The sequence below is a fragment of the Anomalospiza imberbis genome, chromosome 1 (assembly GCF_031753505.1).
Source record: "Anomalospiza imberbis isolate Cuckoo-Finch-1a 21T00152 chromosome 1, ASM3175350v1, whole genome shotgun sequence".
In the NCBI taxonomy this organism is placed as follows: domain Eukaryota; kingdom Metazoa; phylum Chordata; class Aves; order Passeriformes; family Viduidae; genus Anomalospiza; species Anomalospiza imberbis.
In genome coordinates this window covers 133,506,303-133,532,030 of record NC_089681.1, presented here as the reverse complement: position 1 = coordinate 133,532,030, position 25,728 = coordinate 133,506,303, and the positions used below count along the sequence as shown (strand labels likewise).

Genomic DNA, 25,728 nt, shown 5'->3' with positions numbered 1-25,728 from the left:
ATAAATCTAAAAAAACTAAATTCATACATTTTACTCTTAAAGAGACAGAGACTGCTGTAGATGAGTATGATGAACTGTGATATAAATACTCACTGACATTTAAAAAAGCAATACTCAGCTAGCTGAGAATGGCTTTCCTAAGCCAAAACACAGTAGTAAAACTCTGCGTCTTGGTAACAAATATGTTTGTGATAACTCAAACATTTTTGTTTCTGAAATTCAGCTTAATTTATTTACGTACTAATCTCAGCATTTAAAATAATGTCAAGCTTGAATAGTTTTGAGAGAATGACATGCCTCTTGTTTCAGAACAGTTTGTAAAGAATTTTTGTACATGTAGTCTTTTAATAGTTTCTACATCAAAGAGAACAGAAGCAAGAAATTCTAAGATATTAAGTGTTCATAATAGGGAGTTTTTATAAAGTAATCCACCTTTAATATGTATCAATTATTTCCATGTTATCAAAATGACACTGTATAAATCCTTGCCAAAATACAAATTAGATAGGGCCTTTAGTTTAAAGTCTTGAAGTATTTAGTAACAGTTATGGCAACACAAATCTGTGTCTAATTTTTTCCCTTAAAACTGGAATATGTTTTATATTGACTGTTAAAGAGTAATAGAAAAAGAGATAATGTTTTCTCAGGAAATTCTCCATTCTTTTTCTGTGCTGTCTCTGTCTTCACTTAGTCACATATTTTCTGTTGTGTAATTTTGAATTTTTTATTCACTTAGCAAAGTGATGGAGAGCTGAGAAGATACAGGGTCATTGAACATCTGCTAACCCATGTTTCCACAGTGTAGTTATTTTTGTCATTATTTGGATAGAGTATATAGGGTATTGAGGCTATGGTGCTCTAATTAACACTTTAGTCCTTTTGGTAAAAGATGCCAGTGCAGAGTCCTCAGTACCAGGTTTGAACTGGAATCCCCACGGATGCTGTGGGGATTCAGCCCAGTGGCCTCATCTCTGTATTTCCAGGGTTCCTGATCTTTATGGGGGTTCTTTCTCACTCTGTGCCTGGTGTGTCCTTCAGTGTGTGTTCACCAGGACTCCCCTTATTAGGTTGAACTGATAAAAGCTTCATTTGGCATCTACCCATAATTAATAATTTCAGAGGATAAAGTATTTGTCAGAAATTTGGCTGGTAGGTGGAAATGGAGAAAGCAAGTTTTCCAATACAGTGCTGTTAAAAATTAGGAGAATTCAATGAAAAGAAATAATTAAAAAATCAAGATACTTATCAAGAGTTTTCTTGTGGCAGAATTGTGTTTAATCTTAGCGCACAATATGATTGTGATAACAAGTTTCTGCATATATACCATGATAAATGGATGCTGTTCTTTGATGGAAATGATTACATTGTACGTGTTGGCATTTATGGGACCTTGTTGCATTTTTTTAGAATATTCAATCTTCTCACTGTCTTTTCATCTATTGTTTTCTCTGACAGCTGGAATAAGACCATGAAGTCAAGTGGCAGAGGCCAGGAGGTCTTTGGTTACTGAACTGCCTTTCTTCTTTAATTTTCAAGTTAGATTTGTTTGCTATAGTTGTTGTTTTTCTGTTTCTACCAAAAAGTTTGTGCCAAAAGCCTTCCTGCAAATGTAGTATATTAGTAATGTGCAAAAGCAGTGTCATATAATTGCCTACTGCATGTGAGCAAACAAGAAGTTTTATATGGAGGCAAATCAACCTGCAGATAATTTTTCCTCTCCTTCCATCTGAAAAATTACCCCTGCATGTGTTTCATAGTTTAAGTAACTGGTCTTCATTTGAGTCAAAACCACCATCTTAAAGAAATGACACTTCAGAGAAGTCTTAAATTCTTTGAGCACTTACCACTATCATTGACAAAAAAGTTCCGTGTGAAATTCAACTATAGTTTCTTTTAAGTTTAATGTTAATTGACAAATCAAGAAACGTGGGCCTTTGGATTGCTCCTTTGTAGTCACCTACAGCTCTGTCACTGCTGCTGTTTCCCTCCTTCCTCTAGTTTTTTTTTTTTTTTTTTTTTTTTTTTTTCCCTATGCTGAGTTGCCCTCTTTGTAATCTGAACATTTCTGGCTGCTTCTGCAGCTCTTCTACTATATGGTGTGTGGAAGAACTGGAGGGGAGGATGATGAGGAACTATTAGCAAAATTATCATAATTCTTGTGCAATATTACAAGCATTAAATTAACGGCAATTTAGTTCTAATTCTGGGTGGCTGTGCCTTAATTTTTTTTCCTTTTAAATGGTTTGCCATGTGTTTCACACTGCTATCCATTTGCTGGATTCCCTTTGCTTGATGGTAACTATTATTTGTCTAATTGTGTATATTTAAAAAGTTAACATTTTCTATTTCTGTCTCATTTGATGCTGGTACTACTAACAAAGAGAAAACTGAGACCAGATGGTTGCCAAACAGTGAAGCCACCTGGTAGTCTTGCAATGCCAAATGTATTTTCCCCTCCATTTTTCTTTCAAAATATACTGAGACAGATCCAGGATTTTTTGAGGGTCCCAATAATTTTTTCATGTATCTAGAAAAAGATCCCAAATCCTCTTAAATTTATCCTTGAAATTCTCTTCCCTTCTGTTCTTCTCTTTCACTGGTGATTCCATCTCATGCTCTCTTTCCATGGTACCACTTGGGTCTCCCACTGGACCTCCACACTGCTGACTCTTACTCATTGTCGCCCTGTTCTTTTAAAAGTTTTAAAGTTCTTTTAAAAAAGTTTTCTATACCTTCTGATGTTTACATATTTCTACTGGAGTTCTTACGCACTGTTCATATAAATAATGATTGTTTTGCATTCTTCTTTGTGGGAGGAGAGAATTGATGGACTGTTGGTTTTACCAGTGTGGTTGGAGAGGTGGCAATTTTATCCTCCAATCCACTGTCACTTTAGGAATTCTATATATTGTGTGGTCAGAAATAAAACTTTCTCTTTTCCTTCTTTTACATCTTGAGTGAGCGCGTGGGTTGTGTCATAGTGCGACAACACGTGGTTTGCAGACCTTGCTCCACTGAGGAGCCTCCGAGGCTGAAGGTGAAGGCCTGCCCTGATCACTGCTTGCTCCCTCACCTCTGCAGCCACCAGTGCTGTCAGGATGGGACAAGGAGTTCCCATTGCAAGCGGAATCCAACAGGGTGAACCTGCCAGGAATGCTTCTTCCCACCTCTTGGGTTATTATTAGTGTGCAGCAAACAAATGAAGAGCCACCCTGAAGAGCATGGCATTTTGGATGCGCAGCCATCTGATTGCCATCTGATACCTTGATGATCTGAGCACTAAATCTGAACTGATGCTGCTATCAGGGGCATGACAGTGTGAGCTGGGACTGACATGACCATTGTCTGAGGATACAATAGTGCACACGCAGTGCACAGTTCACTCAGAGTGGTGGAAGTTAGACTAAGGTAATAAAAAATACTATTCCTCTGGTAGGAAATCTCGTGCACGCTCTGCTCCCCATGCCAGTGCCATATGCTGATGTGAGCCGCACCATGTGCGTGGTGGCAGACAGGCTGTTGCAATGTGTGCTTCTCACACTCTTCCAAAGTCTGGTATAGGCAGTGCCTGTGTCAGTATTGATACATCTCTGAGACAAGCGTTTAATGTACCATATTGACACAGGTCTGGGTCAGGGAGTCTAGTGTAACTCCTCACTTAACTGCTGCCTGTCCTCTGCGTATCCTTCCTTCCTCTGCCTTTGTAGCTGATTTTCTGGACACTGCTGGTCTGTAGGCCGCAAACACCCTGAATAATACTGACATGAACTCCTGGGTGGTGTGGCTCAGTAAAGTATAGGTGTGTCCATCTGAACACCCTGGTTGAATTCTGCCAGAGAGAACAGCTGCCACTATGTCAGCTCTCAGCAAATACCCAAATTACTGCAGTATTTAATGGCTGTAGTCCTAGAGTGTTTTGCTAGGAGCTGTACAAATTCAACACAAAAAAAACTGTATCTGCCTGAAAAGAACTTATAATCCATCTGTAAGAATCAGGAGAAGGCTGTAAACAGATGAGGAAATGAAAGCAATAATAGGTTTGGTATTCAGCAGTGTAACAAATAGCTGTCCTATGCTATGTGTACAATGTGCCTACATCTACTAATTTCTTATAATTCATTTCTTCTTGCTGTTATCTCATAGTGGTTGTGGCAGCACTAAACTTTTTTCAGCGCCCTCTGTCTTGTTCTGAGCATATGGTTTCTCTATTTCCTTGCTCACTTTCCTTTTATATTATGTGCCTGTTTCCAGGATTTTCTACAGGTGTCAGAAAAGATGGACATCCTTCCTTTGGCAGATTTTGATCATCTCTGTTGCTCCAGCAGTGGCTGTTCCCCTGCTAACATGGTGTCCCTAGGTGGCTGCAAGCCATCATGCAGAGCACACCCCTCCAAGCAATAACTGCAGCTGAAACTGGGTTTTGAGAAATTCATGTTCCTGCTGGTTACAATGGACTGGACTCAGTCCCATTACAACACACACAGACCAGTTCAGCAGTAGTCCTTTCAGGGAAAATACATCAGAGTGGCCTCCCTTCAAAATTTCTCATGCTTTGGAAAGATCCTTCCTATCTTTCCATCAGGCAGGAATTATAATGTGCATTTAAGCTTTGTGACAGTAAAATAATGTAAAACCAATATTGTGGTGGAAATAATGCCTTTGAAGTGCCTGCCCAGAGTTACTCCTGTATGGTCTGTTTAAGCAACAAGACATAATGATTTGGAAGTGCTTTACAGAGGTAGATGTATGGAGTGACAAGGACATAGCTTCTCCTGGTTTTTCCATCGTGAAGAGACAAGACAGTGTTTTTCTTTGAACTTCTTTTCGGTATTATACTAGAACTAATTTTGCAATATTTACCATTTCTCAAAGTCTGTGAACTATAGTTGACAGGAAGCCTAAAGATCAAACTTTTCCCCACAGCAGAAAATACTAAATGTTTTCAAGGAAGAAGACAATCACTGTTTGAAATCTGGGAAGCTTTTTTCTGTCTCTGTAATTCAAATAATTGTGTTGGAAAGCATGTGATGCAATTGCCACAAGTTTTGTTCCTTTCTTACTATGCCAGCACAGGGTACTGTAGGCATTGGATGAAATTCTCTGCAATTAATGAGCATTAAATTTAAATGCATCTTTTATTGAGCATGTTTGATTTGTGCAGGCTGGCTCTATTACTACTCTCAGAAGCTGCATTTGCTTTCTGTAGAATATACCTCCCTGCACAGGTGAATTGGACAGGGCAGAACAAAATTCCTGTTGCATCTTACCTGTACGATATGATGTTTCCAGAGATATTAAAAAGGGGATATAGCATGCTGGCTGAATGTAGGCTGACACTTTTTCCTTCTAGATAAAGAAACCTCTAAAAATATGCAAGTCATGTAATATCCAACAAAATTAGCATCTTTCAGAGTTTTTTTTTTTTTTTTTTTTTTTTACGTAATATGCTAGTCTGTTTCCTTGCATAGAAATTCACATAGAGTTTGTATCAGTAGTGTCAGACAGTCTCTGTCATTAGCCTCCCTCCCCTAAAATAAAAATATTATGTTGTACTGGGCAGGATAAGTTCCTTCTTATTGAAGGCGAGAAAGAAAAATAAACAGCATTGAAAGTTATGAAAAACTTTACAGAGTCAGTCTCTATTTCACAAGTAGAGGACTTGACCGTAGTGATAGAGCTCATCTGTGTAATGTTTTCAAAACTTTAAAAGCAATCAGAAGGTAGGATGTATCAGATATAGGAATGTAATTTGTCTCTTTTATAAGAAGGAATGACCTCTTTCCTAGTTTTCCCTGGTCAAGTAAAAAAAAGAAACCCAGACCCAAGCCTATGTCTTGGAACTGAAAAGTAGCTGCTTTCATTACACATTTCTAAGGAAGTTTTGAAAAAGAAGCACGGGATAACATTTAAATAACAAAGAGCTTTCTTTAAATGCTCACCTTCTCTCCACTCACTACGGGCCATTTAACAAAGGGAGCAGTTTTTACAGCTGGGGTGATTTGCAACTGTTCTCCTTTTTCTCTTCCTTCCCTCCCCTACTGCTTGCTCATTATTACTAGCTAACGTCTCTGCTAAGAAATGGAAAGTACAGCCCCTGTCTGCTCCTTCGGGATGCCTGGTCTTCCTTTTCTGAAGCAATTATGTTTCTCTTTTTTTTCTCCTTCTCCCCTCAACACTTTCCAGTTAATTTCTGAAGTAATTCCGTGATTTTGTGGACTCTTTCTTTACACTTTTTTTTTCCTTTTTTTTTTCTTTTTTTTTTTTTTTTTAATATAAGCAGGCCCTGCTGCTACACTCCACTTTTTGCTCTGATCCTAGCCCAGCCAACTGTCACTTTTTAGCCTGCAGGGAACCTTCTGGTACTAACATTCCTGCCTTGTTTTTATTAGAAGGGCATCTCTCACAACAAATCCCTCGCTGTTTGAAGCAGAAGTCATGTGTATTCAGTAGGAATGAATAATGGATGTATTTAAAGGGTAACTTGCCCTTCTCGTTCCTTTGCACATCATAAATAACCAGTCTTTTAGTTGGGTTTTACATATTGCTCTTCAGGCACAGTTTGAAAAAATCTGGTGATTCAGCTCCCAATTTAAAAACCACTGCTGTATGCAGCTGATAGTTTCTGTGTCTGAAAACTGATCCCACACCAAACTCAGTACTGTCATCTGTTCATCTGTGTGCAGCTCTAGAATTCTGAACATTTAGGAAACTGGTCATGAATTTATTTTGAAGTAGCTCACGAGAATGCAGCATCACAGGAAAAGTACAGACAATATAATGGGGAGTGTTGGAACTCTGGATAGAGTTCATTTCACCTGGCTTTATGTATCTGTTTTAAGATATCTTTAGATATTGTCTCAAGATACCTAAAGGTATTTTAGGTAGTTTTAACTCATATTTTTACATTTTGAAGTATGTTTTAAATATAGGGTTTTAAAAAAAATTTAAGTATCTTCAGGATGAGCCAAGTTCTCTAAAAATGTCTTTTCTGTCCACTCACTGTAAAGGTGGGTTGGTTGATGAGATGGTGTGTAGTGACATCTGCCTTTTGTCCAACCAGCCCACTCTCTCTGGCCAGATATCACCATCTGAAGAATTCCCTGGGATAATGGTATTAAAGGATAAAAATGAATGTAGTTAGAATTTTCCTACTAACTGTAAACAGCTTTAGCCGAGGCAACCAAAGAAGATCCTAAAATTGAAGGCCGGGCTTGGAAGATAATTTAAGTGTTTGATCTCAGTTTAAGGATGTTAAAGTGAGAGTCTCAGCAGCAAATGTTTTTAATGGGGTGGGGGGATGAGGGAACTGGATGTATTTTTATTGCCCATTTTACTTAGATAACTGACAAATGGAGCAGCCTAATTTCCCTGTACCATCAACACCTCAAAACTAGCCCCAAGTTACCTTGTTCTCTCTAGGGGGCTTTCACCTTGAGTACGTGGCTAAGGATTTTTCATATGTATCCCTTGGGTCCTTTAGTGTTAGGAGCTGAGGATAACCTATATCTCTTTTCCAGTGAGTTGTGGCAGGACTGGGGTCCAATTCTCCATGAGCATGGGGAAGTATGAACTTGAGCCAGGGACTCTGGAGTCATACACCAGTATCATCTTTGCAAATGAGGTTTAAATGAGATTTACCAGTGCAAACATTTTCTAGAAGTAGAGCCAAATGATTGGGAGGTATTGGAAACTGTGTATTTGGGTGATTTGAGCATCAGCATTTGTTAAGAAAAGTCAGAACCAGGTTGCAACTCTGATTTTACTGGTGACCTTTGGCATCTTCTGATCTCAGTTCATGTGACTATAATTTTGAAATTGTATGTGTTTCCTATCTGTCTAACAGTTTCACTCTACTTGTTATGTTATTTGAGAAGTTGCTGATGTAAATATTTGATTTGCATGTATAGGTGGTTACCTACATACTGAATTGTATAAGAAATTATTCCCTCAAAGAGATTCAGCTAATGGACTTCTTCAAAGATTAACATTTTTAGGGATTCAGTCATCTTTACAGACATTTGTCTTATGATAGTTTTGAATTTTAGTTGGGACAAAATATTTTCTGTGTTCCTTCTGCTGCTGAAATTTATTAAGACATTCAGACATATGTAGCATTCAGAGTTGAAAATGAATGAAAATCTAAATATAAAAGGCTGAATTGCCCACTATGCATTTTCTGGCATTAAATTACCTTTCTTACATGTATTATTTTGCTCTCACCTTCCTTTTCTTCTTGCTTTAAGATGAAGAACAAAATAGAGAATTTTGTCTTGAAAAAATGGGGTTTACAGTCAAATTCTGCCTACATTTTTAACTAAGACTAATCTCTGGGTGCCAAGCAGTATTTATTAACTGGAAGCTGATTTTATGGACTTTCATTTTTTTTTCCCTTTTCCCCTCCAACTTTTGAAAAGGGAGCTCCTTCTAAAGCCCTATGCTTCATGGTGCCTTCAATAGCTTTGGCTTTATCTTCATTACTGAGTGGAAAAATGATAACTTGGAAGACAGACAAAATATAAGGATTTCAGAATTTGCTTACAGTTAAGAGGAAGTGATAGACACTCTCCCCTGGCCTTGGTTGTACAGGGACAGAGGAACTGACTGCATGAGGCATCCATGACAAATATGGCCAAGGGGGCACAAGTTGTGTGCAATGTGCATGGATTTTGTAACGAGGGTTGTGCTGCGGGCACCCACTTGATATACCAGTTTTCAAGAAATAAGCCATAAGTGGCCCAACAAACAGTTGTAAGGAGGTTCCATAAGAACACTTAAAGTCAAATGATCTATTATGATCTGTTAACTCTGTGGAATAAGAGATGGTGTGTCCTTGCCATCTCTTTACCAAATAAACAAGAGGAGCTGTAGCTGAATGAGACGAGAGGATATTTACTAATGTGAGTGGTGTATAAGGTGCCAGCTACATGGTATATGAGTGACAGAGAGACCCCAAGCTTGCTAAGCTGTTACCAGAGGCCAGAGGGTATAATTGCACTGTGTCTTGTTATTTCCAGTGACTCCTATGTACCTGCACATCTGCATTGCACAAATCTAGACTTTTCAGTTCCTTTTCCTCTGCAGTTTGCTCTGGACTGCATTCTGATGTCTCTCAGTTGGACTAATTTCAGCTTCTTTTTTCTGCTACAGCAGAGAACGTTCCATGATTTTTTTGGCATTTGTTCATTAAAGTTTTACAGTTTTTTTTTCTTCACATGTCATGCGCTAACTTCTGTTGCCCATTAGTGTTTGTTTTGGTTACCTTTTGTAGCATATGACTACAGCTTGTGCCCCTGGTCTGTATTACAATTTTCTGAGGTCAGTCTTCTTTACATCCCTTCTGTGGTTAATCTTCTTTATATGTCATGCTGTATTTTTTAGTTCAGTTTTTGGCTTGATTCTTTGTGTGAATACTCTATACTCTTTGGATGAATATGACGATCATGTTATTTGGAATATTTATTAAGTAGGTTTTGTGAGATTTTATTTGGTGGGGCTTTTCAGGGAAGGGAGTGTTTGCTGCTTCTTTTTTTTTAATCCCCCCCAGAATAGCTGTAGCTGCCTGTCTTTTGTGTGGATGTGCATTTGTGTGTTAATATCTTTCTGGTGCCCAGTGGCCAGATGCCTCTGAGCTCTGCTGGCATTGTGAGCCAGCTATAGGCTGCATGACCGTGGTTTGCATGGCTCTGAGCCCGAGCTAACACATCCTGCCTCTCAGCAGGACTTGCTAACTCAGTCTTGGTGCTTTAGCCAACCAGCAGCTATGTATTTTCTGTCTGTTGTGGAGTGTAGGCATATAGCAGCTCACATGCTCGTGATTTACTGCATACTTCCTTTAGAGTACACAGCTCATGACTTTATAGTTGTCCTGGTGGTTGCCTGGCCGTTCTCTTTCCCAATGATGAAAACAACAAGACAGGGCCTATATGTTTAGTTCAGACCCTGGAGACAAAAGCAATATGCCAGGATTTAGCAAATTTGTACATGAGACATTTAAATGTGTTTCCTTCCCACCCCCCTGCTATGTTGGATAATTATCATTCTGTTTGGAGGAGTTTGCTGTCACTGGTTTCACTTTTGAGGGTATTATTAAAATTTGCGGTAGTTTGGCAGTCTACATTTGGATTATATATATCAATCTTTCATTTTCTGCCTGGAGATGAGATATGATAAAGTCATATCTCTTTCTGTTGTAGTAGAGTAAGAAATCCTTCACCTCCTCAGACTTCTGTTCCTTGGAGATAAAGTAGTTCAAACACAGCATATACCAACTGGCAGGGAGTGGACAGAAGATCTGACGCTATGTCTCTGTCATGAAGGTTGCAACTTCCTCTTTCCTCAGCTGCAGTTCTGCACAGAATTTGTTTCCTGCTTCTAAAATGTGGATATGAAGTTTGTTGCGCAAGTTAAACAGATGCTAATCACTGGTGGACATGGAGGAGAATCAGCTTGTTTTGAGACTGGCCCGTTCTTTGTGTCATCTTCTTTGCATGTGCAGCCTTTGGAAAACATTAGTGTTACGTTTTAATAGAAAAGAGTAGGATCTCACTGACTTCCAGTTTGCCCAAGAGCGAAACAAGGTGCAAGGCACTTTAGAGCATACTTAGTAGCATAAAAATAATTTCTTGGGAGAAGTACCCATGTAGTTTCAGTGGAAGTGATTTTTCATGGAGTGGAGCCTAATTGACTTGTTTGGATGTAAGCCTGTTGAAACAGTATCAGATTGCACTCTCTTCTGTCATAATTTTACTTGGATCCCAGCTACTGTTCACATGCTGTTGTCATACATCCAAATGGAGGACTCCCATCCTTTTCTCATTCTGAAATTTTTGATCTCTCCCTGCCTCCAATTTCCTGTCACTGCATATCCTGGGGTATAGAACGCTTTTGCCCATGCGCTTTCTATGAGCCATTTGCATCATCCTCAGTATAAAGAGACCACATTGTAGAGACATTCTCTCCAGAGCTACTATTTATATATTTTAATTTGCCCCCATCCAACATTTTAACTGTTCTGACGTGGATTCCAAGATTTTTGTTATTTAGCAGTAGCTCCCTGCTAAAACTGCTGAGATCTTCAGGAAATTACAGTGCAAAGATTTGCAGATGGTTGGAGACTTGCTGAGGCCATACTTCACAGGGCACAGACAGACTTGCCCAATGTTTGAATGAGGTATGTAGAAAGAATATTTAATGATAATTATAGCACTTGAAATTTTTACTCCATGTAACTGCAAAGGCTTTTTGTTGTGTTGGAGTATTGATGCTTTCAGTTTTACGTTATCTTTGAATGAGAAGCTTCCTTCTCTCAGAAACTTTCACCTATTATGATGATGGCTTCAGCTCTGAATTGTGAAAATGTCTTTTTTCTTCACAATAAAGGAGGAAACAAATCTAAAATATGACTTTGTGCATTCTAAACACCATTTGAAAAAATTGCAAATTTCAGTACTGGGGAATTTTTATTTTGCTTTATCTAAAAAAAGATGATGAAATCTGTAGCCCTTCAGGCCCCTGTTACAGCAAAACTCATTCATCAGTGGCCTTTTAAGAGTCCATGGCTCCTTGACTTCTCTAAAGAATGCCCAGCTTAGAGCTTCCAGTACATATAAAAATTTTCAGGACAGTTTGGTCTGTCCTATATACAATTCCCAATTCCTGTATTCCTGTTTAGATTTATGGTGGATAATATTTCTAGTTGAGTGACAGTGGCAAGACCGTGTTTTACTGCCATTAGGAGAAGTAGTGCTTCAGATTATTGGGTACCAAATGTTGGGTATTAGATGGGACTTAAATGTACCTCTAATATGAGCAGAAGATTAGTGAGATGTAGAGCTGTGAGCAGTGTTAGAAGACAAAATACACCACAAAGACTGAAACCTGGCTTTGTCAGATAGGACAGTGTCTGGGATCCTCCCTAAAAAGGATTAGTCAACTAAAAAGAAGTCTTACTGAATTTAGTTTAGAATTGTTCTTTACATTTGATTCACATGTAAACATTTGTTTTAGTAATGTTCATAAAAACCTAATTTTCAGAGTAAATTTTGTCTCTGTCTTGCCATTAATTTTGTATGAAGTAAGATGAATTGAGGCAAAACCAATAGTCTGTGTGGTCCATGGAAAAAGCAGAGCCAAACAAAGGCATCTTTGCCAAGATGTGCCTCTAGGACCTGTACTGTGGGAGAGGATTTCTTGCCAGTCTGTAAAAACCAGTGTATTAGCAGATGGTGACCTTTTGGAAGTAGTTGTGTATGGTGGGCACAGAAGGAGCAGATGGCTCTGGGCAAGCCTCAAACACAGCATACTGAAACAAATTCATAAATATTCAGGGTGCAGTAAAGACTGTAGGTCTATGAATGTTCCTCTCAGGACAAGTGTGGGTGTGAGGGGTCCCATATTCTCATTCTACCTGCCTATTCCTCCCTTGCTGGACATGAGACGTGATGATGCTACAATCTGTGGGGCTATGCTGTGTATCAGATAAGGAAGGGGACTGAATTTCACAACTGCCTGGTCTGTATGGGAAAATGAAGAAGGAACTGTACAGGACACTAGCTTTAATATTGCCATAGCTTTTGGGGAATTAATATGTGCTCTGTAGTGGATGAGTATCTTTCTGAGGTGGAGATGGAATTAATAGTGGTTCTGAGGTCAGCATTATTCACAACTCTCCAGTGATGAGAAGAGCATGATAATCCACCATGTTGAATTCTTTCTCTGGTATTTTTTTCTTTGGTGTTTTTGGACTCCTGTGGTGCTTGTTCAACTGATTTGTACTTTTGGTATTGTAAATGAGGCTGGACTATGGGTAGCTGCCAAAAACCCCAAAAGTACAATCAATCTTTTATGCTCCATTTATATTTTCAGAGTATTTTTCCCAGGCAAAATGAATCTTGTTGCCCTAATAGATGGCTTTGCTGCCAAGTGTACCAGCAAAAAAAATATGAGCAACATTTTCTCCAACTTAATATTTTATGTAGAGAGTAAGATGGACCCTCTGTCCTTCACAGCAAGATGCACCCATCCATGCTTCATGTCCCACTTCATGCTGACCTCGTGAGTAGATTTACACATTCCTGTCTTTAGGTGTCTGAAAGATCTCTTGCTAATGTCACCAGTCTGAGAAGTTTGATTTGTGAAAGATCTGTTGGATCACTTAGTCCTTTCACTGTGGGTCTTTGCAGAATTACTTCTCATGAAATATTTTCACTTAAAACTTCTTCATTTATGGTGATTTATTACAGTTTAATTTCTAATGTTTATGCCACACATTGCCTCTCAGAAGATTAATTTTTCAAGGTAGACACCACTGAGGGTGCTCTGCATCTGTGAGACTGCATTTTGGAGCCAGTGAGAAGCATTATGAGCCACTGACTGGGATTTTGGTGAGGAGTTACTAAAAATCATCTTTGTAGGAAATGACTGCATTTATGATTGAGTCATTAGGGATTACACATTTCCATTTAAAAACTAAATTTTGAGGGTTTCAGTTTGTGATGGGTTGACCTTGGCTGGCTGCCAGGTAACCACCAAGCCACTCTCTCACTCCCTCTCCTCAGTAGGACAGAGGGAGAAAATACAAAAAAACCCTAAACCCCTCATGTGTCAAGGTTTTTGGGGAAAATGCAAGGACTGCGCTCAGAAACAAAGGAAAATAAAGATTTGTTCTCCACTTGCCATCAGCAGGCAATGTTCAGCCACTTCCTGGAAGTAGGGCTTTGGTACACATAATTGTTGCTTCCGAAGGCTGCCTTAATCACTCATGTCCCTTCTCCCCTTTTCCTTTTGTTGCACATGATGTTTTAAAATACGGAGTATCCCACTGGTCAGTTTGGGTCAGCTGTGTCCTGGCTGTGTCATCTCCCAACCCCTCATGCACCCCCAGCCTACAGAGGTGATGTTGGGGATGATGCAAGCACTGCTCAGCAATAATCAAAACACTGGTATGTTACTAGCACTGTTCTGGGTACAAATACAAAACACAGCACTATAATGGCTGTTAAGAAGGAAGTTTACTCCATCCCAGACAGCCATGGTGTACAGTTAATTAATTTGTTGTAGTGATGTTTGCAGCTCCTATACAGAATATTCTTCTCAGTTCTAAATGACTGATTACATCTTTATTATTTAACATTTTCTAGCAATGGAGGTATTTTTTTCTTTTGAACTTACACTAACTAGGAGTTTTAGTGGACCACATTTCACAGAGCTTTGCTCTTCATGAAACATTACATTACTTTGTGATTTTTATAACTCAAACCTTTATTTTGAAGTTAGGTAGCAAAATCCAATAATGCATATATTAACTGCTGATATTTTAAATAATTTTCTTTTTTAATGGTTTCAAAGTAGTTGCTCTGCGAACTGTAGTTAACCTTATTCCTGTGATTTATTAATAGACAGTAGGAGCCCTTTTTATCTAAGGGATTAAAATAATATTAAGTTAAAACTCTGTTGTTTCCCCCCCCCCCCCTTCTTCTGTTCCTTTGTAAGATGAATAAAGGTCATTTGAAGTTAATGGCTAGTACATTTAGAGCTAATAACAGGAAATGCCCTTTCTAATAATAGGTAATCTCTCTTTTAGGCAGGGCTGAACCCATTTCTGAGATTTGTTCACTGGTTCATAATTCTGGTAAACTTCAAGCAATAAGGCTGAACATTTCCATGTCTGCTGTCTGCTTCAGGCCACATTTGAAATTTTTGTGCAAAATATTCAGCAGTTTCCAAGGCTGAGACAATTCCTTTACTTGGAATTATTGATAGGTTGTTTGTTTTGAGCAGTTGGTTCCATTGAGTGGCTGAATAGCGCAGCTGTCTTAGCATTTAGGGCTAAGGAGTTGAAGCTTGCTGAGATGGAAGAGTCATCTATGCTAGTCATGTGTCCTTGGCCATGGAAGTCCGTCCAATGTGGATAAAGTTTTGTATGACTCTAAATATTTAAAGTTCAGAGATACTCCTAAGACCTCTTTCCTGGCATCAGACAGTCCTGGAATAGCATGTCCATCCAGTATGTTTAAGGAAGCCTGAGAGTCAGCGTGAAGATGGAGAGCCATTTGGTAGAAGGAAGATAATTGGCAATGAATATTGGAGTGCCTTGGGTAAAGGGATTTAACAAGAAGCTGTGAAGAGATGGACCAGACTAGTTTAGAAAATCAAAATGAGACAAAGTGATACCTGAAATATGGTGGTCAAGTGGAAGGAAAGTTGCAGAGGGGTTGAACCTGGGGGAGATGAACAGAACGGCATGGGCCAATCAGCCCATGGTTCACTCAAAAGCCTGAGTGGAAGGAAGTGTTTAATTTTTCTCAGGGTGGCATGAAAATATTATACTTGTGTGAAATCTACAGCCAGCTCTACAGCTGAAACACAGGAAAAATGGTAGTTTGTTGATGTGGTCATTTGCTGCTGTGTCTCGAGGATTTGTTTGCTGGGCTTATATGTGAACTGTAGTAAAGGAAAAGCAAAACTCATTAGCATACTGGTTGAGGTTTAGGATTGGAAGGACAAACTATATTCTATAGCTTTGTCAAACTTAACTTTTGTGATTTAGAGGTATTTCTTCCCGTGCATCACCATCATAACATTAAGTGCTTGCTTGTGAAATAAGCGTAAACCAGCCTTGAATTTGGTGATTGTGCTGGGTGTTTTCTGGTTATCATCTGTGAGAAGGAGAATCTTGTTTTGTCTGTGCTACAGCTCTCCCAGGTGTTGTGAAATCTGGATGTGTGTAGTGAGTAAAGCAGGAGGTATAAGAAGTAAAAGGAAGTTGTTATGGGTAAGGTAGCTGAATCCATCTGTGGAGGCATGGACTGACTGCCACTGATGCAGAATTTTATCTGTTGCTCAACAGTGGCTTAAGATTTTGAAGATTTTGTCTTGTTTCTTTATGTTGAAATTGGGTACCCCAAGACTGATTTGCAGAAGTCCTGGATATCTGTAGAGGTAACCCAAGCCTATAATTTGAACATATTCAACTGTTAGGAACTGGAGAGTGAACACCCTGAAACCCCTGTATGTTTTTGAAATTAAGCTTATTTTACCTCAGTTTGCAGGTTGTCCTAGTAGTGTGGATATTGCCATTCCCACTTTCCAGGGTGCATTATGAAAATTGATTAATGGCTGTGATGAGAGCTATATAAAATCTTCTGAGGAAACTAATATTCCTACCTTGATGGTAGGATTCGAGTAGTCTGGTCCAAAAAAAGGACACAACCACTTATGGAACCATTTCTACTGTGTACACAGTAAAGCAGGGGGCCTTGTCAAAGGATAATATATGAATACCTGATTAAAGACAATATCCAAATGCATATGTGCAAGAGGGACAAATTAAGCTTGTACAGGCAGCCCTTCCATAACTTATAAAGGTTTGACTTCATGATATTCTAAATACTCTTTTCATACAGTATTTTTTTAATATGTAATTTATTTTTCAGCTGGGAAAGAGACTGGTAGAATAATCATGAATAGAGGATGAAATATGGAGTTTAGAAGAATTAAAAGACCTCCAGATTTAGTTATAGGTATTTTTCTTTGTGTAAGAGTAAGTGCTATAGTTTTGTGGTAACTGGTTTGAGAATGAAATGACCACAGAGAATATTTCCACAGTTGCAGTATTGATAGAGGTGAGCCCGTGGCACCCCTGGAGGGAGGCATTAGCTTGGGCACTGGGAAATTTTGCCCCGTTGCTGTCTATCTCTGTTAGTGGATAAAGGCAGGCTTTTCCTATAAAGGCTAAAAGCCTTTCACAAGTGCTTAATTTACACTAAAAATAAATGCTAAATTGCTAGGGGCACATTGTGGAAAATGAAAACAACCCTGTTCTTCTGTATTTTCTATTCTGTAGGTAAAATACAAAAGAGACTTTGAAGAAAGCAAAGGAAGAGGGTTCAGTATTGTGACCGATACGCCCGAGTTACAAAGACTGAAAAGGACTCAGGAACAAATCAGTAATGTATGTGACTGCAACCTAAAGTGATTGTAGATGGAGAAGTAGTGTGTCTAAGAAAAGGTGTGTTTGTTGGTGTTTTCAATGAAGTTTGTGCGAGTGAACAGTCTGATTTTGGTGATTGATTTGTGTATGTCAGGTTTTGAAATGTGTGTAACTGTATACCACGGACTTGTACAGCACATTGGCAATGTGTGTTCACCTCTCCAACTTTCAGCTAGTATGCTCAAAGTATTTTCTTCATTAAAATGATTTGACACTTTTTGAACTTTTAATAGATTTTTCATCAAGTAAGAATACTTTTGGAACTTTTAATTTACTTTTTATTTATATAAAATATATAGATTATGTAAGTTAAAAAGTTTTGCCTCTTCTTTAGCAGGAGCTGTCATAATTATCAAAACAAGCAAACGGGAATTTTCTAGAAGCAGATAAAATATTGATGCTGAGTTTTAAAAGAAAAGATGTGCAAGACAGTGCTGTGCAAGATGACCAAAAAATGGCAAATAGCAAAACCTAACATATTTCAGTAGCTTACAGGAATGGGATTTTTAAAAATGGGACTTTTCCTGTCTTATGTCTTTGCTAAGAAAGTTATGTATTTGTACCGCATTCTCTTGTAGCATGTTTAACTCACTGCATAATGGAATATTGGTGATACATAGTGCAAATTCTGATACATATGAAATAGGTAAGAATTAGTCTGAACTAGAAAAGATTCAGAATCAATACTATTCACTTGTCTTGGCTTCCCTTCTGATCATTCTTCTGCTGCAAGAACTTGTCCCTATAGATTATTTTGTGAAAACATTTTTGAGTCATTCTCTGTAGTATTAAAATAACAGCAAAACATCAGAGACACTCAGTGTAAGTATGATCAGAAGAAAATAATGGGATTTATTTACTTGAAATAAAAAAAACTTTTTTTTTTCAGGTTGGGATATTATTGAAGAAAAAAGTCATTGAAAAACACATATTTTTCACAGCAGTGGAGGTTTACTGTTCTTGCCAAAGCATTCACTAGTTAAGATTTTGATGTCTAGAGCCAGTCTTTGACATGAAAATTTAGGCTCATTTCCTGGAGCCTTGGTCAATGGAGATGACAGTTAATGTAAGAGCCGTGCAACTGCTCCTGTATGTAGACAAGATGAGAACAAAAGCTCATCTCATGTTCATACTGGGGCTAACTGAGATTACTGGCTTGTAAGAGAGAAAAATGTATTCTGTGGAGTGGCGAAAAGCATGGCCATTAAGACTTCCATTTGGGATCTGGGAAACTTCAGCGGCTCCCTGGTTTTAATCAGCTGCATTTTTTATTCAGACCAGGAAGTTAAATTAGGTCCTCTCACGACCTACGGAACTTCCTCAAGCAAGAATGATTCCTTTCTGTGGGGTAGCTCTGGAAGGCATCAAGGAGATGAAACGAGCGAGGCTCTGGTGAATACTTAATCCCTCGCACGGGTCTGCTCTCTAAGGAGAGACTGAGAGGAGTGCCCTGCAGCAGGCCTGTGCTGCTCAGTCTGGGATATTGGCCTGCCAAGAAATTTATTCAGACCTCCCAAGCCCCGTACCCTCAACATCAGACTACAGAATAGTAGGACACAGCTCACTTCCTTGCTCTTATCTCTCTCTTCTTCAAAGCACCTTGCGTTTTCTGTTATGGGGAAAGGAGATAATAAAAACAAGTAGTTTTGTGACATGGGAAAGGGCTTTCTTCCCATCTCTACTTTTGAGTGGATCAATGGAGTTTCTGTCCTAATGGAAGATCTTGTTCCATGACTTATGATACTATCTGTTTCCTGAATGAAAGATAATTACCTGCCTTTTCAGATCCAGAAATAGCTTTTTAAAATGGGAAAAGTGGCTTTATTTCAGGTTTTTCCTCTTGGTCATTGCATGTGTGATACTTTATTTTCATTTCTAAACACACTATTCTTAACAATATAGATTTGATCTATCCAGTCTTTACAATAGAGAGTTGTTTTCTTTATGTATGTAGCTGACAGAGATTCCAAGTCGGGGACCCAATTAGAAATAATTAATCTTGAAGGGTAAAATGGAATTTTTAAATGTGCATGATAAAGGAAATTGCATTTAATTTCTGTTTACTTTGAAATAATAATTTATAGCATTATATCCTAGAGAAATAATTCTGCATAGGCCACAACATCAGTTTAATTAGAAAGCTTCTGTATTATAGAAATACCTTCCACACAGAGTAGTTTCTGTATTTGTCAGAGAAGCAGTAGACATCATGGACTAAGGATCTAATTAAGATTTCAAGACACTGAAAGGTAAGCACTTTAAAAATTCTAAAATAATTTTAATTTTCATATTTAGAAAAATGGAAGAATACTAATATATCTATTTAATTTTCAGTTTAGTTTTGATTTCACCTTGAAGTACTAGAAACTTCTCAAAGAGCCTATTTGAACCAATATTGTAACTACTTCATAGAAGGGGTAAGTAAGAACAGTTAATTGTGTAGATATCCTTGATGAAAATAAATAACAAAATAAATTTTATAATAATAAATGTTAAGTAGCATAAATATTTTTAAAATATTGTTTTTTTGACATGATATGAAGTTTGGCAGCATATGGGTATTAGCACAGTACTCTGACTTTTTAAAGAATATCTTATGCAATGAATATAAACCTTGTGAGGAAAAAAAAATGATGGGGGGGAGTGGAAGGAGAGTGGGTAGATAAAGGGGTTGAATTTTGGTTGTTATTTTGCCGCCAGCTATTCTTCCTCTGAAGATTTAGGCCAAACTTGTGGACTTTATTTTATGGTTCTTATGAAGGTATCAGGACCAGAGTGGAGCTTCTTAGACAAGGATGAAATTTAATCTCATGATTTTTTTAGCATTAAGAGCCTAATTCTGCAGATATACAACATATTTTGGCATTAAATTTGTAGTCAACACAAAAAATATATATGTTGTTCTTACAGAGAAATATGTACATTTTGTCAAAGGACCTTGTAGTGTTTTTGTCCATTTTGAACTTTTAAAAGATTTTCAGAATGAATGCAAATATTCTCAAAATTAAAAAAAAGCCCCAACCCCATGTATTTTTTTAGATGATTTTGCAATTAAGCTAGCTGCAAACTGGTTTTGCAAGGAAGAGGTTAAGGTGGCAAAAGGAACAGAATAAATAAAGATGATGGCAAAAAATGTTGGTCTATCATGACACAGGGCTAAATGAGGGAGTAGAAACTTAATCTAGTACTATTTTCTTTGGGGAAATGGAACACTTTCAGCAGTCTGCAGCAATGAGCTGCAGCTTACGGCCAATGCACTTTTATGTCTCGATATATGACTTGAAGCATGTTTTATCCTATGTGAAATAAGCTGCTCTTTCTTAAATACGTTTCTGGTAAATGTCTGCAAAGTATAAAAGAAAACAGGTGTCCATGCAAATTGATGGAGTGAGAAGCTTTCATTAAGATAAAGGCCAGTGCTTGGATAGTAGAGGTTGCTGGCTTGGTCGTATGGCTGGAAGGATGCATGGAAGCTTTCACAGTGCTTGTGCTCATTGCATTAAGAGCCCATGTAAAAGCATTCCTCACTTCGGCATTAATGCTGTTATGAACTTGAATCGCATAAGAGCAAGAAGCATCACACATTTGTGCCCTTCTTCTCTTGGAGAGACAACAAAATGAAGTCATGATGTTCATTTATTTGCATGTGACTCATTTTCCAGTAGGTTTGGCTTGTATCTGAAGTGAAAATGGTACCTTAATGCAAAGAAGGAAAGCAAGAAAACAGATTAAATCTGCTTTAGAAAACAAATTTCCAAGGCATCCTGTTTTGGTGAAGAACTTAGGAAGGACAGTAGAGTTAATGAAGAGAAGGTCACTGAATCACCCCTCTATGGCGTAAGGGAGTGGCTTCCCAAGTATCAGGAGATGAACTCCTTAACTGAAGTTAGTGAAGCCTTTATTGGATGCACAGTGCATGCAGATCTTGTAGCACTCTTGAAAGTGTTGTATGTGGGTTCTAATGAGAAAAGCTGTGCATTAATTTTCTTTAAATGTCGTTAATGAAATATGGTGCATGGTGTGGGGCTTTTAATTATCAAGGGTTGCATTCTATCTCCAGTTAAATTTATATAGCTTCAGGGGATGAAGAGGAGGACAGGAATTCCCCCATAATTTGAATCAACTGAACACCTACTATCTGGCCAAAGACACAAATGATAAGGAAATAGGGCACTACCTCAGATGTGATAAAAATACACCTTCAGTAGCAACTAAAATAGGACACAGACCACATTGCTACTGTAGTTGTGCACATCTGCACATCTGAAATTAGAAACTGTCCCTAACAGACACTGAGCCATGACTCCCTATTTGGAAGCTATTGGCAGAGTTATTCAGTCTGTTTACTTGCTCAAACATAAAATGATCTCTTAAATTGCCAAAACAGATTGTAGAGAAAATTGGCAGGAGAAGATGTTAACAACATGGCCCAGAGCTCCACTTGTAGGATTCACAGCACAAAGCCTGCAGATACTTGTCTCTAAGTGCTTTTTTCCCTCCATTGAATTCAAGTGAAGGAGTAGAATAGGGAACAAGAAAAATTAACAGCAGCATTGATGCCTGCATTTCACAAAACCAACCCTGGCACATCAACAGAGAGACTGGGTAAGTGTTTTAAATTGTATGCAAAAGGAACTTATGCTGTTCTATGTAGTGCTGGGGTTTTACTGGTTCTGAAGTAATTAATACTTTATTCCTAAGTCCTTATATTCCTAAGCATGATTTTTATCTTGCTGTTGTTTCATGGCGAAAATAAGCATTTATGTATGACAATTGTGTCAGCTAACGTGGATGGAATAGCACTTGTTGAGCAGTGCCCTGGTGCTGCATGTCTGTGACAGGTGTGGTCAGCCAGATGCACCCTGATACTGATATTGCCTTCTGCTGCCCTTGGTACCTCTGACAGTTTAACATGAACTGCAACTCCAAGAGGTATTCATTATTTGGTATGTTGTAGACTTAATTCCACACAGCTGCACTTCAAACATCTGCATATAACTCATGTTATTAAGCATCTATCATTTGAGTTGAACAGCATTTTTTCTGTCTGGAAACAAGAAGGTTGCATGTGTCATTCCTATTGCTAACATGAGTTTATCTCTGCCAGAAGGTGGAGTTCCTGCTGCGCTCCTGTGCAGTGAACATACATGCGTGGAGTCCAACCTTGTTCTTTCTGTGGATTGATCTTCTAAGCTTGTTTTGTGTAGACTCATAGAAATGGAAATTTTGAGAAGCCTCAGGTCCTTTGACTTTCTAATAGTTCTGTGTTGAAGTTTGATTTCTGATTTTCAGAAATCATTCTGCCTTAAAGAGTAAAATCCTAATAAATACTTTAGAAATTACTTATCAAAAGAATTAAAATAATTTTCAATGATGATGAGTATTTTTTGCAGATTTTTACATAGGTTTTATACTTTGTAACTTTCAGAAATTTTAAAAATGACTGAACACATTCTTAAGTAATGATGAATCTAAGGAAATATAAGTAATATTTTAGATAGAAATGCTAAATGAGAAAATAGAAAGCTTTGAGAATTATTTTGAAATCTCAAGGTGTATTCTACTTAAAAATGAAAAATCTTTCTTTACTGATCATTATCAAAATATACAAAATTAGAGACAGTGTTAAATTAGTTCCAATGCATATGAATTCTTTACCTACACTTTCAGGAAAAAATCGGAAGATATTTAGTGCCGTGTTGCTTTGTTGGGCTTCATTACTTCTTTTTGCTGTGATCCCTGTGTAGGACAATAGTCACCAAGTATTCAGCTTTCTAATATGTTTTCATTTACTGTTTGTTTACTGTATGTTTTGATACTCCACACCACACACCATAAAATGTTGTAAAAACAACCTGTAACTACTTTGTGGAGTTTTCATCAAAGCTTCTTTCTCACTTCTTTAACTGTATTCATTTACATTGTTTTCAGAGTTGTCCAAGAAATAAGGAGGTATTAGAGTTCTCCAGTATGGAGGATATGGATATGTGGTCCTTATTTTAATGAAGAACTAAAGCACAGACATTATTCATGCTAACACAGTAAGTAGCACCTAGAGTAAACCCTTATCTTCTGTGTAGGCTCCTATTAGAAGTAGGGGGAGACACAGCCTTTGCTAGGGAATTTTACAGTTGTTTGTTGGGGAGGAAAATATTACTGAGAATCCAGAGCAGTGTGTTCATGATTCATCGACTTCTCTTTCTGTTCCCATAACTTTTTCACTTTCACTTTTTCACTTTTATGTAAATCACTTGTGATTTACATAACAATAGCTCCCAACATGTGGGAGGAAACAGTAATTTTAGACTCCAGAATGCCAACTTGAAGGATACTTTTTGGAATGTCAGATAGTCATTACAGTAATTCTGTATGAAACTGTCAATACAGGTGGAACTGAATAATTTAGATGACTTAAACTATAGTTAAATTTCTGCTGAGCGGGCGGATGTTCAGTTTTCAGCAATGTATAATTCAGTTACAGACCATATTCCGTGGGGGTAGTAAAACAGATATTGCTAATGAGGTGACATTCCTCACATGCTAAAGGTCAACTTTCTGATCCAGAGCAGCAGAAGCATTAGAGTCTATCAGTGATGTTGTTATAAAGCTGCGTCTTCTGTAACACAGGTGGAAATATGCATAACTCTTCTCTCTAAACAGCAGAAGTATTTTGTCTTTGAGAAGCTGGAAAACAAACTCTTGCCCAAGGCATAACTGCGTTTGGAAAAATTGTTAGCATTAGCAATAAGGATTTATAATGCTCTTAGTACACTGTTTATTGTATGTCATACTGCCCACAGAGTGTTAAGTGTGTAAATTCAGATAGGCCTCTGGGTAAGTCCACTGAAACACTATCTGCAAATCTATACTGAGGTTCTGGTAAGCTACTAATGTGTGAAAGAAACACATTAGTAAATTGTGTAAAATGGAAGCTCCTTTCTGTTGCACACAAGTCTATTTGGACTTGAATGGCATGTGACCTTGGGACAATTTCTGTCTGGGGAAAGTTCCCTTTTAGCAGCCCCGCTATGAGGATGGTAAGCAACCTCAAATGAAGCTTCTCAAATGTGAATCCTCAGAGATGCAGGGGGAAATATTTTAGGTTAAGTGGATCTCTGATAGTCAAAGCAAGCAGATGTGACGCCTACATATCTGCTTCTTAATGATCTTATTCCATCTGTCTTTATTCTATAGGGTTGCTTAGAAAAAATCTTTTTTTTTTTCTTAGGCAAGTATATTGGGATACTTATTGTTGTGGTTTCTTATATTTTTCTAGGGTTTCAGAAGTCTATTTTATAAGTTTACAGAAGAAATTATTTCAACTATTGCCTTTTATTTGTATTAGTGCTTTCATATGAAATCAGTTGATAGCAGAACTACATAGCCTCAAAGTTCCAAAAAGTTTTCCATGAAGTTCCACAAGGAGTAGTATAGTCTTCCTGATTCTAATTTAAATAAAAAAATTTGACAGGATGACTGTAACCTTGCTCACTGTATTGACAAAATAAAATGAGTTGTGTGGTGGAAATAAAGCAAGCCGTCCAGAAAAATCCCCAAAGGCATGGATTTACTGCATATGTAAGTGGGTCAACTCATGCATGATAAATGAATGCTAAATGTAAATTGGTTGCAAAACTGTAGACTTTAAGTAGAATTGAATCAAGTGTAACCTTAATATTTTGATAGGAATGTCCTATCATGCTTCTCTTTTGAAAACAGCAAGAAAGCTCAGCATTAGAGAGAAAGAGTTAAATTATGTATTTGTGTAAACTAGAACAGTGTCATTGCACTCCAGAATCAAAGGCATTGCATTCACTTATGTTGCTGGCATTGCTAAATTTTAAGCTGAACTTGTATTTGGTTAAACCTCTATTTGCTTTCATGGGTTGCTTTACGTGATAGACACTTGAGTTCAGTAAGACTGCTCTATTCCTTGATGAGCAAAATGTTCAATCCAGCCTAGAAAAATACTTCTTGAGCTTTTCCTGGTTAAAAAAAATAATAAATTCATCTAGATAGGGAATAAAAATAAAAAGACATTTCTGTCTCGCTGGCTTAATTTTCTATTTGTGGTAGCATTCATATTGCGAGGCAAGGCTTATATGAAAGGCATCAGTAGTTTAAAAAACTACTACATAATCTTCAAATATGTAGCATAACATTTCATGGACTTCATTTTTAATCCACACTAATTGACAGCTTGTTGACAGATGAATGAGTTACAGATACATATTGACCTATTGATACATATTATGTCCGTACTTATTTATAACTCTGAAAATTCTGATTGAAGGTTAAAACAGCTATGTAAATGTGAGGAATAAATTGTCAGGTATGCCATTTCCACTTTTTGCTGTGCTGTTGACTGTATTGCATATGCATATACTCTTTGGGCAGTATTTTATGGAATGAAAAATTCCAAGCGGTAATGACGAAAACTGTGAAGTGTTTTGTGGTAACTGTTGTAAGCACCTGTCCATTGTCTGACTAAAGTACATGAGTCTCTCTTTAAACACTAGTGACTTCAAGACTTAACCTACTTAGAAGGTTTCTTATATTTAAAATATATGGCTCTTTTTTCCTGTTGTGATACTAAGCAAGTGAATTATGACAAAACCCCAACTTATTTTTCCGGTATCCTTGAATATATTTTAGAGGTATCTAAATCACTAATTATTTTTAATGAGTATGTACTTTTGAAGTCAGCCTTTTTTACATATAGAAAAAAGAGAATGAAA

The 25,728-nt window shown here is 37.7% G+C and overlaps 1 protein-coding gene across 3 annotated transcripts in view; it reads left to right on the top strand.

Moving 5' to 3' along the window:
* NEBL (nebulette) overlaps positions 1–25,728 on the top strand; it is a 251,854-nt gene that overhangs the window by 95,950 nt on the left and 130,176 nt on the right. For 2 of the 3 annotated variants that reach the window (XM_068212600.1, XM_068212607.1), the window contains exon 4: positions 16,844–16,951. In XM_068212600.1, the coding sequence (XP_068068701.1) occupies positions 16,844–16,951 (108 nt within the window). The other variant, XM_068212616.1, reaches the window with a different exon arrangement.